Source organism: Delphinus delphis, chromosome 2 (assembly GCF_949987515.2).
Source record: "Delphinus delphis chromosome 2, mDelDel1.2, whole genome shotgun sequence".
In the NCBI taxonomy this organism is placed as follows: Eukaryota; Metazoa; Chordata; class Mammalia; order Artiodactyla; family Delphinidae; genus Delphinus; species Delphinus delphis.
In genome coordinates, this window is record NC_082684.1 from 48,773,642 (window position 1) to 48,793,017 (window position 19,376).

The 19,376-nt window shown below is 39.2% G+C and overlaps 1 protein-coding gene across 1 annotated transcript in view; it reads left to right on the forward strand.

Moving 5' to 3' along the window:
- NID2 (nidogen 2) overlaps window positions 1-19,376 on the forward strand; it is a 78,194-nt gene that overhangs the window by 39,687 nt on the left and 19,131 nt on the right. Inside the window, exons 9-10 of the mRNA XM_060004560.1 lie at window positions 17,907-18,050; window positions 18,752-18,880. Coding sequence (XP_059860543.1) covers window positions 17,907-18,050; window positions 18,752-18,880 — 273 coding nt within the window. The remainder of the gene's footprint in view (window positions 1-17,906; window positions 18,051-18,751; window positions 18,881-19,376) is intronic.

Sequence of the window (19,376 nt, forward strand, 5' to 3'; positions counted from 1 at the left end):
GTGCTTTAGTTAGTTTTTTGGGGGGTTAATTAAAGCTGCATAGGGTCTTCTCGTCTTATTTTATTATTCCCGCCTCTTCATGGGAAGGTCAATTTCACTGATTGAAAATAAGAGACAGTAAAACCCTCGTGAGTCCATTCATACAAGTCCTTACTTAGAGAACAAATGATTATGCTACCTTTGCATGGCCAGGATACCATGGCCGTTTAACAGTTGTCACTGGGCTGGCAGTGCTTCTACTGCTAGTTATGCAAGAGGTGATGTTTTTGGTAAACAGGCAGGGTTTATGTTTGCCGAGTTCCTTTTACTTTTTAAAATCTTTTCTTGAATGCATGCCTGTGTTGGATTAACCTCTTACTAAATAAATAATTTAATGTTGCATTGTGCTCATGTGCTGTTAATTATCAATATAGTATTAGTTACTGATGTAAGCTTATGCAAGGAGAAATATTTCTTGTTACTCATATTAACATTATTGCCACTATTGGTCAATAGACTCGTCCAGTATAAAGCTAGGAGTTGATTTGCTCATTATTATTGGTATTAAGATAAAGTTAGTGTTGGACTTGAACGCTTTCTTAATTGGTGGCTGTTTTTAAGCCAACTATGGTGTTGTTTTTACTCTCTAGATAAGGTTGTATCCATTTCTAAAAAGGTGTACCTTTTAAGATTAACATTTAAAAGTACATTAAAATTTATAATTTTTTTGGTAATTTTTAAAGTTGAACTAAGGTTCTTTTCCTGGACACACCAGGCACGTTAGGCTTCTCACCTCTACTTATAAATCTTCTTATAATAAATCTACTTATTTTGCTACATAGATGAGTTGTAATAAACTGTTCATAAGTAGCTCATCTGGTTTCAGGATGTTGAACTTAAGTTCTCTTTGTTAAATGTTTACTAGTTAAATCATTATGCAAAATGTACAAGGGGTTAACTGCTTTTTGTTACTTTTAATGTTTCATCATTCCCTTAAGGTAGGTTCTCTGTAGTGCCAGAGGATATTTTAAATTTCTATCCCCTATACTTTAAATGTGGAGTAAATGTTTTACTTAATTTGCTTATATTAGTAAAACTTGTGGGGGGTTGGCTAGATTTAGTTCAAAGTGTTCATAAATTATGAAATCTCCTAGGGGTAAACTAGGTGCTTTTATGTAAGCTATGCTTTGATTTATCCAAGCACACTTTCCAGTGTGCTTACCTTGTTACTTGTCTCCTCTCATATAATTAGTGTTTAGTAATAGATTGTAGGAAGCTATCGTAATACTTGAGGAAGGTGATGGGCAGTGTGTGCTTACTTCATGTCCTTATTCAGTTAAGCACTCTATTCTTAATTTGCTACTAAATCCTCCTTTGGTTTTTAGTTTCCATAAAAACCTGCGTGTAGTGAGAAATACATTCTTGAGATAGAAAATGTAGCCCGTTTCTTCTCCCTCCATAGGTTACACCTTGACCTAATGTTTTTATGTACAATTATGCTTACTTTTATTCCTTTTCAGGGCTTGCTGAAGACGGCATATAGACTGAATTAGCCAGGGTTGGTGAGGTTTATCGGGGTTTATGGATTATAGAACAGGCTCCTGTAGAGGGGTGTGAAGCACTACCAAGACCTTTGAGTTTTAAGCTGCTGCTGGTAGTACTCTGGCGAATAACTTTGTTGTAATAATTATTTGGGTTTAGGACTAAGCATAGTGGGGTGTCTAATCCCAGTTTGGGTCTTAGCTGTCGTGTAATTAGGAAATACTAAAGTCACTTTCGTAGTCTATTTTTATTTTAGCTATGGCTTTTTACAGCTTAATTAAAATTTAACTTTACGTTACTCTTTAACACGCTTTCCACTGAATTTCTATTAATTTGGGTTAATCGTTTGATCGTGGTGGCTGGCTCGAAATTTACCAACCCTAGTTAATATAGCTTAGTCGAACTTTTGTTTATGGCTTAATTTTAATCACTGCTGTTTCCTGTGGATGTGTGGTTAAGCAAGGTGTTATGAGCTACTAGTCTCAGTGTACTTGACGCCAGGTCCTTTTAAGGATTTAGAGGGCATTCTCACTGGGGCTCAGATGCTTGCATGTGTAATTTTATTAAAAACTAATAGAGGGCTTCCCTGGTGGCGCAGTGGTTGAGAGTCCGCCTGCCAATGCAGGCGACGCGGGTTCGTGCCCCAGTCCGGGAAGATCCCACATGCCGCGGAGCAGCTGGGCCTGTGAGCCATGGCCGCTGAGCCTGCGCGTCTGGAGCCTGTGCTCCGCAAAGGGAGAGGCCACAACAGTGAGAGGCCCGCATACCGCAAAAAAAAAAAAAAAAACAAAACAAAACTAATAGAAAGGCTGGGACCAAACCTCGGTGTTTATGGAGTTGATAAATTCATCTAGGCACTTTTAGTGTCTTGCTTTAGGGTTTAAGCTACATCAACAAGTTGTGTTTATATTGTGAAATAACATGTATATAGTTGTATGATTTATGCTAGATTTAGTATTAAAATTTTGATAAAAATGGTCCATAGATCTAGGGAGATGCCTGTCTATATAAATGGTAGATATCTAAGTAATTCATTGGTACGATCAGGGTTTATTTTCTAGGTATATCCTATTTTGAGCATTGTTTATGTTTGTGGGATAAATTAACTAAATTCTATGTATTTATATGTTTTTGCCTTGTTTGGGGGGTTTGGCAGGGCATTATGGGCATGTAGAATATGGGATTTAGTGGGGCGTAAGGAGGGCTTGTTAAACAGGTTATTTACCTGTTCAACGTGTATGTGTATGTATATGTATGTGTGTGTAATTTCCTTATGTCCTGTAGCCATTGACTGAATAACACCTTATGGTTGATGATGTTGGTAAATAATATTCAATTAAAGTCCAGCTACAGTTTATTTGACTGCGTTAAGACCTCACGTGGCCATAGCTGAGTCCCAGCATCCCTATAAAAATTAAAAAATACCAAATGCATAAAACCATAGTTATGTGTAAGCATGGGCTGATTAGTCATTAGTCCATGGAGATGTCTTATTTAAGAGGAAAGAGTGGGTGATTTTAGGTGAGATGGTCCTGAAGAACCAGATGTCTGATAAAGTTCATTAATAGAAACCCTCACAAGTTATGGGCCCAGAGGAAGAAGAGGGACACCTGCTAAGTGGGGTTGATAGTTTCACGCAGCTTTGCTGATTGAGCTCGTGATCTAGTGGGTATGATATGTATGTTGACTAGAATTGGTTTGACTTAATGTACTGTGTACAATCAATAATATGTACTATGTAATGTACATGCTTATAAGCATGGGGTAAATAATGTACGATTATACATATCATGTATTATGTATGATATGTACTTATTAATGTAATACACATTATGCATGAAGTACATGGAATTTATGGTAAAAAGAGGTTATTTTAATACTAAGATTGTACTTAGTAATCTTGTAAATGTCCCATAACAAATCTTCAGGGAATAGTTTAAATAGAATTTCAGCTTTGGGTGCTGATGGTGGAGCTGGAGCTTCTTCCTTGAGTCTTAGGGAGATGTGTTATTCTCCTTCTCTGGTTTACAAGACCAGGGTAATAGAAATATTGATACTACAAAGACTCTTCATTTTAGGAGATTATTTTCAGTGATGCTAGTTACTGGCATTAGTACTAGAATTAAAAAGAAATATAGAATGGATGCTAGTTGTCCGATAATAATGAAGCGGTGCTCTGTGGGTTGTCCTCCAATTCACGTTAGTGTTAATAGGTCTGCTACTAGTATTCAAAATACGCATTGACTGAGAGGTCGAAATGTTATGCTTCGTTGTTTGGATGTGTGAAGCATTGGGATAAATGCTAGAATTAAGATTGAAAAGATTAAGGCCATTACTCCTAATTTATTAGGAATTGATCGTAGAATTGCATATGCAAATAGAAAGTTATCACTCTGGCTTGATATGAGGTGGTGTGTTGAGAAGGTCTGCTGGGGTGTTGTTGTCTGAGTTCCTGGTAAGTCGGGTGAAAATAGCACTAATATTATTAGTATTAGAATTAGCAGTAAGGCATCTAGGATATCTTTGATTGTACAGTAGGGGTGAAATGGGATTTTGTCTATATCAGTTGAGATTCCAGTGGGGTTATTAGATCCTGTTTTGTGAAGGAATAGTAAGTGGACAGCTGCTAGTGCTGCAATGATAAATGGGAGAATAAAATGGAAGGCGAAGAATCGTGTAAGAGTTGCTTTATCTACTGAAAATCCACCTGAGATTCATTCGACAGGGCTTGTGCCAATATATGGAATTGCTGAAAGGAGATTAGTAATAACTGTTGCCCCTCAGAATGATATTTGTCCTCAGGGTAAGACATAGCCTATGAATGCTGTAGCTATGACTGTAAATAATGATTCCAATGCTTCATGTTTCTAAAAAGGTATAGGATCCGTAATATAAGCCTTGTCCTACATGAATAAATAAGCAAATAATTTGCATGTAGATATCGGATAATTCATCCATAGTTTACATCTCGGCAGACGTGTTACTTACGAAAAAGTAGTTATTGTGTCTGATGTATAATGTATTGCTAGGAATAAACCTGTCAAGATTTGTAGAACTAAACAAAATGCCCAGAAGGGAACCAAAATTTCAACATGATGAAATGTTCGATGGAGCTGGGAGGTCAATAATTGCGTTGTTAATAATTTTTATTAATGGGTGTGATTTTCGGATGTTGGTCATTAGTGTTCTTATAGTTGAATTAAAATGATGATTTTTCATTTCATTGGCCATGGTTAGATTCCATGTAAGAATAAGGATAATATACATTGTATTTATTTTAGGTACTATTTTTGTAATTAGTTTTGTGGGCTTTTCTTCAAAACCTTCACCTATTTATGATGGACTTGAATTGATTGTAGGTGGTGGTGTTGGGTGTGGGATTGTGTTGAATTTTGGTGGTTCACTTGGGGGTTTAATAGTATTTTTTACTTATTTAGGGGGAATATTAGTAGTATTTGCTTATATGACAGCTATAGCCACTGAGAAGTATCCTGAAGTTTGAGTCTCTAATAAGACTGTTCTAGGTATATTTCTTTCAGGGTTGATGATAGAATTTTCAATAGTATTCTTTGTTTTAAAGGATGAGGAAGTGGAGATTGTATTTAAATTTAATGGACTAGGGGACTCTGGGTAATTTATGATACAGGTGATTTTGGGTTTTTTTGTGAAGAGCCTATAGGAATTGCAGTGTTGTATAGCTATGGTTCTTAATTGGTAATTGTTACTGGTTGATCATTACTTATTGGTGTTGTGGTTATTATAGAGGTTACTCATGGTAATTAAATAGAATTATGCTTAGGACAAGGGTAATGAGGAATGAAAGAAAATATAGTTTGATATAGGCCTTTTTGGTCTGACACTAGTATAGAAAATTTTATTTGAATAAGGGAAGTCGTTTTGGGTAAGATGCTTTCTAGTCAGATTAAATCTAGGAGACATGATGCTGATTTTTGACTCGTTGATAAATTTAAGTATGGTGGGAAGCGGTGTATAATGGGAAATGCCTAAGAGGTTGGAAAATTTGAAGAAATTTGAGGGATATTTAAATTTTAAGTTTTGTGTAGTGGGGCTGATTTCAAATGCCAGAATAAAACCTAGGATGGGCACAGCAAAGGCAGTTAGCGTCAGGTAATCAGGTATTGTTATTTGTGGGATTGTCATTGGGGGAATTTTGCTGGAGGTAATGAATCCAGCAAAGATACTTACAGCTAATAAACGTTTAACAGAATTGATTAGCAGTGGGTTATTTTCATTAAAATAAAAAGTAGAAAAGCGAGATTGTCCTAATGGTGCGAAGAAAATAATGCGAGTGCCATAGACAGCTGTAAGGGATGTGGTGACGAGAGTTATTTGCTGGGCTCAGGCGTTGGTGTACAACGTACAATGTTAGCAGTGTCGATAATTAGTTCTTTAGAGTAGAAACCTGTGAGGAACGGTATTCCTGTCAGTGAGAGACTTCCAATAATGAGGGCCGCTGTGGTAAAAGGTATTGCTTTGAATAAACCTCCTATCTTTCGAATGTCTTGTTCATCATGTAGGCTATGAATAATGGAGCCAGAGCATATAAACAGGATGGCCTTGAAAAAGGCATGTGTGCAAACATGGAGAAATGCTAGATAAGGTTGGTTAATACCGATTGTTACTATTATAAGGCCTAATTGGCTTGAAGTAGAGAAGGCAACAATTTTTTTGATGTCATTTTGGGTGAGAGCACATATTGCTGTAAATAATGTAATTATGTTTATCCAGACATAATGTTATTGTTCGGGTACATTTATTCTGTTAAAGGGTAAAAGCAGATAAGTAGGAAAATACCTGCTATAACTCTTGTGCTTGAGTGAATAGAGCTGAAACGGGAGGAGGGCCTTCTATTGCTGAGGGAATGGCTGGAGGCCAAATTGGGTGGATTTTCCAGCTGCAGCCAACACAAGTCCTATTAGAGGTAGGTTTGAGTGATTTTGGTTAAGTATAAAGATTTGTTGTATGTCTCATGAGTTTAAATTAAATAGAAATCCTGCTGTTGATATAATAAGTCCAATGTCTCCAATGCGATTATATAAAATTGCTTAGAGAGCGGCTATATTTGCATCTGCTTGTCCATATCATCACCTGATAAGTAGAAAAGATACAATTCCGACTCCTTCTCACCCAATGAAAAGTTGTAAAAGATTGTTAACAGTGATAAGAATTAGTATTGTGATAAGAAAAAGGAGTACTTAAAGAATTGATTAATGTGAGCATCTGAGTGCATGTATCACATTGAAAATTCCATAACAGATCATGTGACAAATAATGCTACTGGCACAAATATTGAGAAATAGTCTGTTTTGAAGCTAAGTGGTAATTTAAGGGTTTGGATAGTAATTCAGTGTCAGTTGAAGATAATTATCTCTTGACCTGTATGAATGAATATTATTGTTGGAATTAAGCTGGTGATAAAAGCATATGAGATAGTGGTTTTTTTTTTTTTACAAAGGATGGATATGTGTTATTTTGTAGATGTTGGTGTTTGTTATTATAATTGGTATCGTTAGTATAAATAGTATAACTAGTGTGAAAGAGGTAAATAAGTTTATTACTTTTATTTGGAGTTGCACCAATGTTTTGGTTCCTAAGACCAACGGATAGCTATCCTTTAAAAGTTTGAAAAAGTCATACTGTTAGATATGGAAGCATGAATTAGCAATTTTTGCATACTTTTTCAGTAAATAAAAATATTTAGTCTTCTGTTACGAGATGCACAATCTAGTGTTTTTTTGAAACTATATTTATAGTACAAGGGCCCTAAAATGATTTTGGGGTTTAACGATAGGAGTAAGAGATGTAAAATGTGAAGGGGTTATGAGAGCATTTTCTCATGTGAATGATGGTGGGTATATTTGCCTCATTTTGTTATGATTAATATGTATAGTGAGTATAAGGTGGTAATTACTATGTTAACTCCTATGAGGATAATGGTGATATTTGATCATGGAAAGGATGTTACTACTACAAAGAGTCCTCCAATTAGATTGATAGTTAGGGGCTAGAGCTAGGTTCGTTAAGCTTGCTAGTAGTCATCATGCTGGTATTGGGAGGAATGTTGGTAGACCTCGGGCTACAATTATTGTTCTGCTGTAAATTCGTTTGTAATTTGAATTTGCTAGGCAGAATAATATGGATGATGTGAGGCCGTGGGCAATTATTAGAGCAGTGGCCCCGATATAACTTCAAGGTGTTTGGATAAGAATGACTACAGTAACAAGTGCTATGTGACTGTCGGAAGAATACGCTCTAGGTGATTTTAGATCTGTTTGGCATAAACAAATTGAACTAGTTATGATTATTCCTCATAAGGAGAGTATGAGAAAAGTGTATGTTGTGAAATTTATTAGTGGGTTTAGTATGGTTGTAATTCTCAATATACCGTAGCCTCTGAGTTTTAGTAGTACAGCTGCGAGGACTATGGATCCTGCAATGGGGGCTTCTACATGTGCTTCAGGTAATCAAAGGTGAAGGCCGTTGAGTATTTTTACTAGAGAGACTATCATACATGCTAGTCATATGAAAATGTTGGATCAGGAGTTGGCTATTGCCTGTGTTCGATATTGAAGTATTAGAAAATTTAGTGAGCCTGTGACATTTTGAATATGTATTAGTGCTACTAAGAGTGGAAGTGATCCTACTAGTGTATAAAATAAGAAATAAAGTCCTGTGTTAAGACATTCTGTTTGATTACCCCATCGGGTAATGATACTAAGTGTTGGAACTAGTACTGCTTCAAATAAAATATAAAATAAGATTAATTCTGTGGCAGTGAATTTTATAATTAGGAATATTTGTCATGTAATTAGCATGGTAATATATAATTTTTTTCGAGTTAATGATTCTTTGAGGTGGGTGAAATTGGCTGGCTGTTAATTATGGTAAGAGTCATGTTGTTAAAATTAATAATGGTGCTAATGAGCTGGGGAAAAAGAATTAGTGAAAAGTTGAGGCTATTGTCCTTAAATTGATTAAGAAGAAAAAGGCTATGAGACTAATAAGCTAGGGACTGTGGTATTAATTCAGATTATGTTGTTCTTTGATAATTATGTTAGTAGTATTAGTATAATTGTAGGAATAATAACTTTTAACATTGGAGGAGATTAAGATTTTGTACATAATCAGTGCCATATGTGTTTGATACTATTACTAGTAGGGATAGTCCGGGTGCGGCTTCTCGAGCTGAGAACACTAGCAGAACAATTGGTATTATGCTGGCTAGGGCAAAATGTGTATTTAGGATTACCAGCGTTGCTATAATGAATAGTGATAATATTATGCCTTCAAGGCATGATAGTGAAGATAGTAGGTGAGATATTAATTATAATATTTAATTATAATATTAATAATTCCATTATAATTCTATAATAATTCTATTCTATTATAATTCTATAATAATTCTATTATAATTAATTATAATATTAATAATTCTATAAGACATACTGTAAATGTTATAATAATTATATACACTAAAAGCACTTGGTAATTATGAACTTAATCATAATCTAATGAGTTGAAATCATTTCGTTTAATTACCATATTCAGTTCATTCTAGTCCTTTTTGGGTTCCTTCATTAGTCTAGGCTGATTGCTAGTAATAAAATTAGGAATAAAGCTATAATGAGTATTGTTTTTAGATTATTTGTCTGAGATGCTCAGGGTAGGGGGTAAAAGAGCAATTTCTAAGTCAAAAAGGAGAATATAATGGCTACCAGGAAAAATTGTATGGAAAAATGTAGACGTGCTGATCCTATAAGGTCAAATCCGCACTCATAAGGACTTGTTTCTTCTGTGTAAATATTTAATTGGGGAAGTCAGAATGTGATAAATACAAGTAGTGAGGCTAGTGCTATGTTTGTAATTAATGTCAATATTAGAGTTATTCTTTTTCGGATTCTACTGAAGCCAATTGATTGTAAGTCAATTGTACTATTTAATACTAAAACAATAAGATCCTCATCAATAAATGGGTACGTAAAGGAATCGTCGTACTCCATCTACAGAATGTCAATATCAGGCAGTGGCTTTGAAGCCGAAATGGTGGTTAGATGTGAAGTGATGTGTTTTTTTGTTTGTTTGTTTGTTTTTGCGGTACACGGGCCTCTCACTGTTGGGGCCTCTCGCGTTGCGGAGCACAGGCTCCGGACACGCAGGCTCAGCGGCCATGGCTCGCGGGCCCAGCCGCTCTGCGGCATGTGGGACCTTCCCGGACCGGGTCACGAACCCGTGTCCCCTGCATCGGCAGGCGGACTCTCAACCACTGCGCCACCAGGGAAGCCTCGTGAAGTGATATTTTAATTGATGTAAGAAGCAGACGATAAGGAAGAGCCAATAGTTACACGCAGTCTGTGGAATCCTGTAGCTATGAAGAAAGTTGACCTGTATACCCCATCTGAAATTGTAAAGGATGTTTCGTAATGTTCTGAGGCCTGTAGAAATGTAAAATAAATGCCTAGGGCGACTGTGTTAAGAAGACCTTGGAGTATGTGTTTTCAGTTTCCTTCTATGAGGCTGTGGTGAGGTCAGATAGTGGATACCCCAGAGGCTAATAATACAGAGGTATTAAGAAGTAGTACTTCTGATGGATTTAGAGGACGGATGCCTGTTGGTGGTCAGCATCCCCCTAGTTCAGGTGTAGGGGCAAGGCATGAGTGGTAGAAGGCTCAAAAAGAAACTGGTAAAAAAAAAAAAAAAAGGACTTCTGAAATAATAAATAGGATTATTCCATATCAAAGTCCTTTTTGAACACTTGGTGTATGATGGCCTTGAAAAGTACTTTCTCAGATGATGTCTTGTCATCACTGATCTATTAATAAGGTATTAGTTAGTAGGCCTAGTGCTAATAATAATGTTGAAGTGAAATCATGTAATTAGGTCTGCTGTTGTTAGAAGGGCTGAGAGAGCTCCTGTAAGGGGTCAGGGACTGGGATTTACTATGTGATATGCATGAGTTTGGTGGGACATTATGTATTGTCATGTAGGTAAAGATTTGCTAGTAAGCTAAATGCATAAACTAGAATTATTGCAATGGTGAATTTGAGGATAGTAAGTAAGACAAGGATAGGAAAAGTAATGAGAGCTGTGGTGGTGCTAATACTCAGCAATGCTAGAGTCACTCTTCCAATTAAATGAATCAATAGGGGTCCTGCTCTGATGTTAGCTGTTAATAGTATGGCTAAAGCTGTTGGTTGAATGAATAAGCTAATAGTTTTGATGACTGCTAGCATAGGAATAAGAGGAACCAGTGTTCCTTGTGGTAGAAAGTGAGCTAAGCACGCTTTTGTTTTGTGATGAAAGCCTGTAACTACAGTTCCTGCCCATAGAGAAACTGCTGTTCCTAATATTATTATTATTATATTCCTAATATTATAAATTGCTATTAATATTATTGAGAGTTGTGTAGTAGGTATAAATGAATGTGGTAATAGTCCTAATAGATTTGTTGATCGAATAAATAAGTGATGTTAAGTATTAGTGCTCAGGTCTGTCCTTTGTGATTGTGAATAGCTATTATTTGTTTCAATGTGAGTTGAACTAATCATTGTTGAATTGAAATTATACAATGGTTAATTAGTTGATTAGATGTTAGGAATAAAATGCCTGGGAATATAATGATTAAGATAACAATAGGAAGTCCTATTATTGTTGGGGCAATGAAAGAGGCAAATAGATTTTCATTCATTTTGTTTCTCAAGGGGTAGATTGTTTCTGTACTTTGGTAGACATCAACGCTGGATTTGAATAATAAGTATATTTTGAAATTTTTAGTTGGAATGCAATAAATAGGACTAGAATTATTAATAGAATAGTAATAAATCATGTTGAAGTGTTGAATTGTGGCATATCATGAAAGGGAGTTTTAACTCCCAGTCTTTAACTTAAAAAGGTGAATGCTATTTAGCTTCTTAAGGAATTTATAATATTGATGAGGATCATTTTTCAAAGTATTTTAGTGGTACTAGTTCAAGGACGATGGGTATAAAGCTATGATTTGATCCACAGATTTCTGAGCATTGTCTGTAATATAGACCTGGTCGTGGTGATATGAGAGTTGTTTGGTTTAGGCATCCTGGAATTGCCTCTGTTTTTACGCCTAGTAAAGGCACAGCTCGTGAGTGTAAAATGTCTTCTGAGGAGGTTAGTATTCAGCTTGTTATTTCTGTAGGTAAAACTACTCCGTTGTCTACTTCTACTAGTCGTAATTCTCCTGTTTTTAGGTCTGATGTTGGAATTATATAGGAGTCAAAATTTAATTCTTCATAGTCTGTATATCATAGCTTCAGTATCATTCGTGTTCTATAGTCTTTACGGTAAGGGAAGTGTTGTGTAGTCCAGCATGTAAAGCATTTGTAATGATGGCAGGGCAGTTAGAATTAGGATAATGGCTGGTAAGATTGTCCAGATGGCTTCTACTTCTCGTGCATCTATTGTACTTGTATGTGTTAGTTTAGTTGCTAATATGAGTAAAATAATATAGAGGACCAAGGAGCTGATTAAAAATATGATTATTAATGTATGATCATGAAAGTGTAGTAGTTCTTCTATAATGGGTGACGCTGCATCTTGAAAACCTATGTGGAGAGGATACGCCATGGAGACGTAAACATAAAACATAAAAAGGAATGAAGCACTGTTACATGGTACAAAATGGATGAGCTTTGAAAGCATTATGCTAAGTGAAGGTAATGAGTCATGAAGGATAACATATTACATGATTCTACTTATGCGAAATATCCAGATAGGCAAATCTACGGAGGCAGAAAGTAGATTAGTGGTTGCCTAGGTTGGAGGCATAATAGTGGGATAGGGAGTTGATTGCTAAAAGGTACAAGGTTTCTTTTGGGGGGGGGATTAAAATTAAAATGTTCTAAAATTAATTGTGGTTGATGGTTACACAACTCTGTGACTATATTAAAAACTAATTGCGCACTTGATGTTTCTTCAGTTTTTTCATTTCCATTTGCATGGAATGTGTACTTTAGATGGGTGAATTACATGGTATGTGAACTGTATCAATTTGAAAAAACAGTTGTGGGGAAAAAAACAGTGGTTCTTATACTTCAATCATCATTAGCCTCACCTGTGAAGCTTGATGAAAAATCTGGATACGGGCTTCCCTGGTGGTGGCGCAGTGGTTGAGAGTCCGCCTGCCGATGCAGGGGACACGGGTTCGTGCCCTGGTCCGGGAAGATCCCACGTGCCGTGGAGTGGCTAGGCCCGTGAGCCATGGCCACTGAAGCTCTGGATACAAATGTTCTAGATCTATCAAGGAACTACAGGACATGAGGAACTTTAAGTGCGTATTATTAAGTGAAAGAAGCCAGTCTGAAAAGGCTTTGTACTGTGTGATTCTAGACTTTCTAGAAAAGGTAAAACTGTAGAGACAGTAAGTAGATCAGTGGTTGCCAGGGGCTCGGGGGGAGGGAGAGAGGGATGAATAGGTGGAGCACAGGGGATTTTTAGGGCAGTGAAACGATTCTGTATGATCCTATAGTGGTGGATACACATCATTATACATTTGTCAAAACCTATAGAACTGGACCACACAAAGAGTGTATGCCAACGTAAACTATGGATTTTAGTAATAACAATATATCAATATTGGTTTATCAGTTATAACAAATGTACCACACTAATACACGATATTAATAACAGGGGAAACTGTGCAAATTGGTAGGAGGTGGCTATGGAAACTGTACTTTCTGCTCAATTTTTTGGTAAACCTAAACCTGTTTTAAAAAACTAAAGTATGCTAATTTTTAAAAAATGTTCTAGGCAAGCCAGAGGATGAGCCTGGGAAGTCAGGGAACTCTACAGATGTGAAATGACCTTGTCAGATCAAGGGAGCATTTTAATTCTCAAAACCAGTAGGCAGTCTTCCCCTAGAAGAGGCACATGAGGAGAAAGAATGTTTCCCTTGTTCAGTTCCGTATTGATACTGCTGAGCCCAGAATCCATACCTCAGAGAGGCGAGTCTGTAACTGGAGAGTCTGTGCTTCACCGCTGGAGCTGAGGGCCCCTTAAGCCTCCTTGGGCTCGATGTGCAGCAGCAGTCACTTCAGCAGTATGATAACAGGAGATTAAGGTAAGAGGACAGGGTCCTCCCTAGGATGTAGAGGTGATTTGAAACGGGAATCCTGAGCTTGTTGGTGTGGTTTGTTGGTTTGGTTTTAAGGAACTGGGTTGGGGGGCGCAGCCATTGAGTGTCTGAAGAAGGGGTTATACGGTAGTGAATTAATAGTATAAAAATGTAAGCTGACTTTACAGAAACACGGACCTCAGAAGGAAGGAAAAGATCTCAAGGAGAGATTTCAACAAAAACACCAGGGGAAAATGACCTTCACCTTTGAATGTCCAGTTCAGCCCTTTGCTGGGTGTAGGTGTCTGATCTGTAAGAAGATCAGGAGAGCCTCCCAGCCCTCAAGGTCTCATTCAGGCTCTGGAATCATGTAAGGAAAAGACAGATCTCTGGGTGTATCTTTCCTAGAGACACAGCCAAAGGGAGAAGTAGCAAAGGGTCAGAAAGCCAGCAAACTGGCAGGTACCAAGTTGCTAATTTGCCTTTAGAGTTGCATGATCTTTCCCTTCTACCCAGGTCAAATAATAATAATAATAAGTAGTAGTGCTAGTAGTAGCAAAGGACAGTCTTCCTGATGCCAAGCACTGTTCTAAGTACCTTGCGTGAATTAACTCATTTAATCCCCACCACGGCCCTACCCAGTAAGGGAATTATTACTCATTTTACAGAGACTTCGGTGTAGACGTGAAGTCATCTGCCTGGTCACAGCTAGAAGTGTTGAGCTGGGACTCGAACCCAACGCCAGCTCCAGAGCCCACTGTTGCCCCCTCACGGCACCGCGGCTCCATGTCGACTCCACAGACCCCGCGACTGCCTCGTAATATAGACCAAACTTTAAAAGAAGGAACGTGGGGATTTACCCTTTGGGTTTTAACCCTGCTCATCCACCCCTACAGAAAACAGCAATACTGTTCCTTCTACCCGAATAGGAGAAAAATGGGGAAGAAAGAAGAAAATTTATTAAAAGGAAAACAAAACACCACCTTTTTTTTCTTTCCCCTCGCAGTGCGTGGCAGTATCGTCTCAAGAGCCTTTGCCTTTTTCTGGAGGGAGCGTTTATCTGGCTGGCATGCGCGCGAAACAACACAGCTGCCCCACCTGACGTGGGAGCTCCGGGTTCAGCGTCCCGGGTTCTAGAAGGAGTGTCCAGAACCTCCACAACCCTCCAGTCAGCCCCCTGCCCTCCCCGAGAGTTTGAGCTTCCCGTGCGGCTTGGCTGGTATTGGTGGGTTCACAGGGCAGGATCCAGGAACGCTTCCTGCCTTTGCTCTCCCGCTCAGCTCTCCAGCTGAGGAGCCTTTGGGCAAAGGGCCATGCATTGAAGCTGAACAGACTGTTCCTTTAAGGAAAACCACTCTTCCCCTCTTGATTAAATGAGTAAATTAGTTCCAGATCCTCTGTCAGAAAGTCAAGCTGTTCAGGAGGGTAAGGGTGAAATAGAAAATGGCTTAAGAAGGATACAGCTCTTCTTTATTTACTAAATAGGAGAAAAGCTAACTAGCCATAGAGAACGGATAACCAAACATTTTTAGAAATGGGTTTTGAATATAGTGCGTTTGGAAACCAAATTCTGAGCACAGGGCCTCAGGCTCAGAAAGGGTTGACACTTGGTTTAAAGCTGTGCTGTCACCATCTTGAAACTTAATAATTTTTGAACAAAGAGTCCCACATTTTCGTTTTGCTCTGGGCTCAGCAAATGATGTGGCCGTGCTGTCAGTGAAGTCTGTTTTAAGTCAGCATGATGTAATTATGCACACTTTCTCCTCAATTTCAGGTACGCTAGTGTGTCCTGTCCAAGTTTGCCAATCAACTTTTGTGCTGCATGTTTTTTCTTTTAATGCCTCACCGGGTGGTAAACTCCTGACATTACGTATACTCACTAATCTCTGCTGGAGTGTGCCACGGTGAAGTTTTGATACTGCAAAGTACTGAACGTGAGGGCTAAGCCACTAGTGTTTGTAAACGAAAACATTTCAAAGCTCACTTCTTCCTTTGACTGGGTACGTCAGGAATTGGTACAAAACCTTCTCCTAAAATGGAGAGAGAATAATGGGGGGCAATCAGGTTCTTGTCTCACGTGGGGCCTTCAGTGAGGATGCAACCCTGTCTTTCTCAACTGCAACACTCAGGGGACTGACTCAGGACCTTGGGCAATACGATCAAGTCAACCCCAGTGCTGTGCTCCCGGCCCGTCTGGCAAGAGAACCAGCGGGGAGGGATGAGGGACGTCCATGGATGTCTGTGTGATTTGGGGAGCGAGGCCTCTGCTGGCGTACTTCAGCTCCTCAGGTTTAAAAATGCTAGAGCCACTGTTGGTCCTGTTTACTTGCAAAGATTCCGTTACTCCAGCCAATGTCACTGAGGTGAACTGAGGGTAAACCCATGGCCCTCCTTATTTTCAGGCCATAATGTGGGAATCAATGATAGGAGAATATTCCGCCGCGGGACCACACATGGTGTTTCTTATAAAGCGATGATGGGAGTTTACCAGAAAGTGAAGGCGTCCCATCAGGGACTCGGCCAAGGCATCCCCATTCACAGCAGACCCATAGAGGAAACTGGAAGAGTCGTAACGTGGGCGGTGGGCTAGCACTGGGGAAGTGGCCAGGCATCCTGAGGACTAGAAGGAAGTCCATCTGTGAGGTAGGCGACAGCAGCAAGCACTTGGATCTAGACTGGGAATTATGTGGGTGAGGCCCACCCACGTGAGGTCAGGGGGTGGGGAGATGTGTGTGAGCTAGAGTGAAAGCAAAGGGAGTCCAGGAGGAGGTGGTACTGCCAAAGTCTAGGGATGCCAAGCTGCTGGTTTCTAGGGCAGTGAGACCACTGTGGAGGGCAAGGTAGCCTTGTGCACCAAGCTGGCTGTCGAGACAGAAACCCGGGGACAGAAGTCTAGTTATCATGACTTAGATGGAGCCCCATTAGGAGCAGGGATGGCTTGAGGTAGAGCCTGGGAGGTTTGGGTGGGGCTCATGCAATCTTTTGAATCTAAGGTCAGAATTAATTCTCAGGACTGAGACGAAGCTAAAACTTCAAGCGAGAATGGACTCTGCCCGGCTGGTGAGGAAGAAGGAACGCAGTCACTGGGGGCTGTGTGGGCTGGCCTGTGGTGGAGTTTCCTTTCACATACATTGAGTTGGGTTTTCTTTATTTTCTTCAGCAGTTCTAGCAGATATAAGCATTATTTTTATTCTCATTTTACACCTGAGGAATCGGAGAAGTAAATGGAAGTGCCCAAAGTTAACGGATTCATCCAGTCTGGGCAACTGGGGCTGTCTCCAGCGCCACCATCTCTGTGCTCTTGGCTTTGATTAGATGACTTTATGAAGTTCCTTTGGTGGTAGTTGTAGCAAAATGATGGAAAGCATGGGTGGGCTCTGCAGCCAGACTGCCCAGCTTTTTGATGCATCCACCTCTTCTGGCTGTGTGACCTTGGGCAGGTTACTTGACCTCTCTGTGCTGCGGTAAAATGAAGATGATGACGATACCTTCCTCACGTTATAGACATGAGTATTTAATGGAATGGTATATGTATGGGTTTAGAACAGTGCTAGGCACATAAGTGCTTAATACACATTACTGTTACACTCGATCTAGAAGTAAAGATCTTTAGGGAAGATTTCAGATGTTAACAGTCATCACTACCCAGTGGATGGACGGAGTCATGGCAAGGTTAATCCTAAAGAGTAAATACTGTGAAAGCCATTCCTATTTATTTGGTCTTATAAATTTTTTTTTAAAAAGCAAGATTTTCTCATTAATTGAATTTTGACCCATGGAATAGTGCACTTAGTGAGAGACTGCGCAATTAGGAGGCAGAAATTTTGGGTATAAGTCCTTGATGTACCACTTCCTGGCATTGTGAGCTTGGGCAATTTTTCTAATGTCTCTCGCTTATTTTCCTTATCGGTAAAATTACCAATAAAAGGAATGACAGCCTGCCTCAGAGAATTATCCTGAGAAGATAGAATGAAAGCACTTTTAAATAAAAGGATGCCATGTGTTGGATATTTTAATTCCCTGACACAAACCTGCTGTAAACAAGAAAAGGTTAGTTGTCTGCAGAGTGGGCAAGGGGAAGCCATTCTGGAATCGAAAACTGCGACGCAGATGATCCGCCCTCGCTTTGGATATTAATAATTTAGTAAGGTCGCCAGGCGGGCCCCAGACAGACAGGTCCACAGCCAGTTCCAAGGACTTGCCGATCTTCTTTCTTCTGTGCCGTTCTCTTTATGACAGCCAGATTGTGCTTTTGTTTTTTATTTTCTCTCTACCCATGCAGGGGACTCAGATCCCACCCCAGTGAATCCTTGCTATGACGGGAGTCACACATGCGCTACCACGGCTCAGTGCCATCCGGCGACAGGTGTAGACTACACCTGCGAGTGTGCATCTGGGTACCAGGGAGATGGACGGAGTTGCGTGGGTAAGAGCCGTATGCTCTGTGTTCCCTCATGGAGTCCTCCAACATTATGTCCGTAGAAGACAAGTGTCTGCTTTGTCGTCTCCATGGATCAATGAGTTTAGCAGCTATTCATCTAAATACAGCTATTTAAAAACTAAGCAGATTCTGGTTAGGTTTAAGAGGGTAGTTGGGAGGTGGGTATTTCTGGCTGGGACTCTGAAAATGGCTATTGTAATGCCTGGATATTTTACATTCTCAAATGTTGTCATTTTAAGACGGAATCAAGTATTTTTTACATTCATTAAAGAGTGCATTTTCTGGTTACCTTCAGATTTCAGACATTCACCTATTTCTTTCACTTACTGTATCTCAAAAGCAGTAGTGGAAATGTCTTTACATTTTAAAAGAAAAATCGTTACTTTGTGTGTTTCTCTTCTAAATGTTCAGAATTGTTTAAATGTTTAAAGAATTCTCAGAATATTTGTTCAAAACATATCTCCCTGGGGCTCATACTGGAATGACTTGAAATAAATGTTTATGTTTATGACGATCTGCAACATGTATCCACATCTGGTGCTTGGCCTACATTTCAACCCCTGTTGAGTCTACCAACTGTTGGTCCCATTGAAACCTCTTAGGGGTGAGCGAACATTGAGTTTGCAGACCTTCCACCTGTGGGGACTTTGGTTTAAGCAGCTTTTTCTGTTCTTATTCCTTCTTAGATGTAAATGAATGTGCAACTGGCTTCCATCGCTGTGGCCCCAACTCTGTGTGTGTCAACTTGCTGGGAAGCTACAGGTGTGAGTGCCGGAGTGGTTATGAGTTTGCAGACGACCGGCACACCTGCGTCTGTGAGTGCCAAAACTGTGCCTCTTTTTAGCCAAAATCATGCTGAACCTTGCTCTTGGACTCATTACTGTTTCCACTTCTGTTATACAGAAGTTCTGTTGGATGGTTTTTTAGAAAACAGACAATTTACAGTGAAATAACCCAAAGCTATGGCTCAGTTCCGCCCTGTTTGTTGGGGTTTTGTTTTTGTTTGGGTGTTTTTGTTGTTGTTGTGTTGTTGTTTTTCTCTAAATAGATATTTTTGGTGTAAGTTATGGAAGAATGTTCACCTCTGTAGGGACTGCTCTGTATCTTGGTGTTTGGCCCAATCATGTAACAAGACTATGAACTTCTCTAACACCAACAGGTCTAGATAGAGGTCAAATGTTTCTCAAATTAGAATGAAATGGATTTGTAATTCAAAGAGGCCTGTCTCACTTGACTGGTCAAAGAGCTCCGTCTGTAATAAATATAGCCTTTTCAGAATTCCAGAAAAATCCTTGACCAAAGAGTGGATCC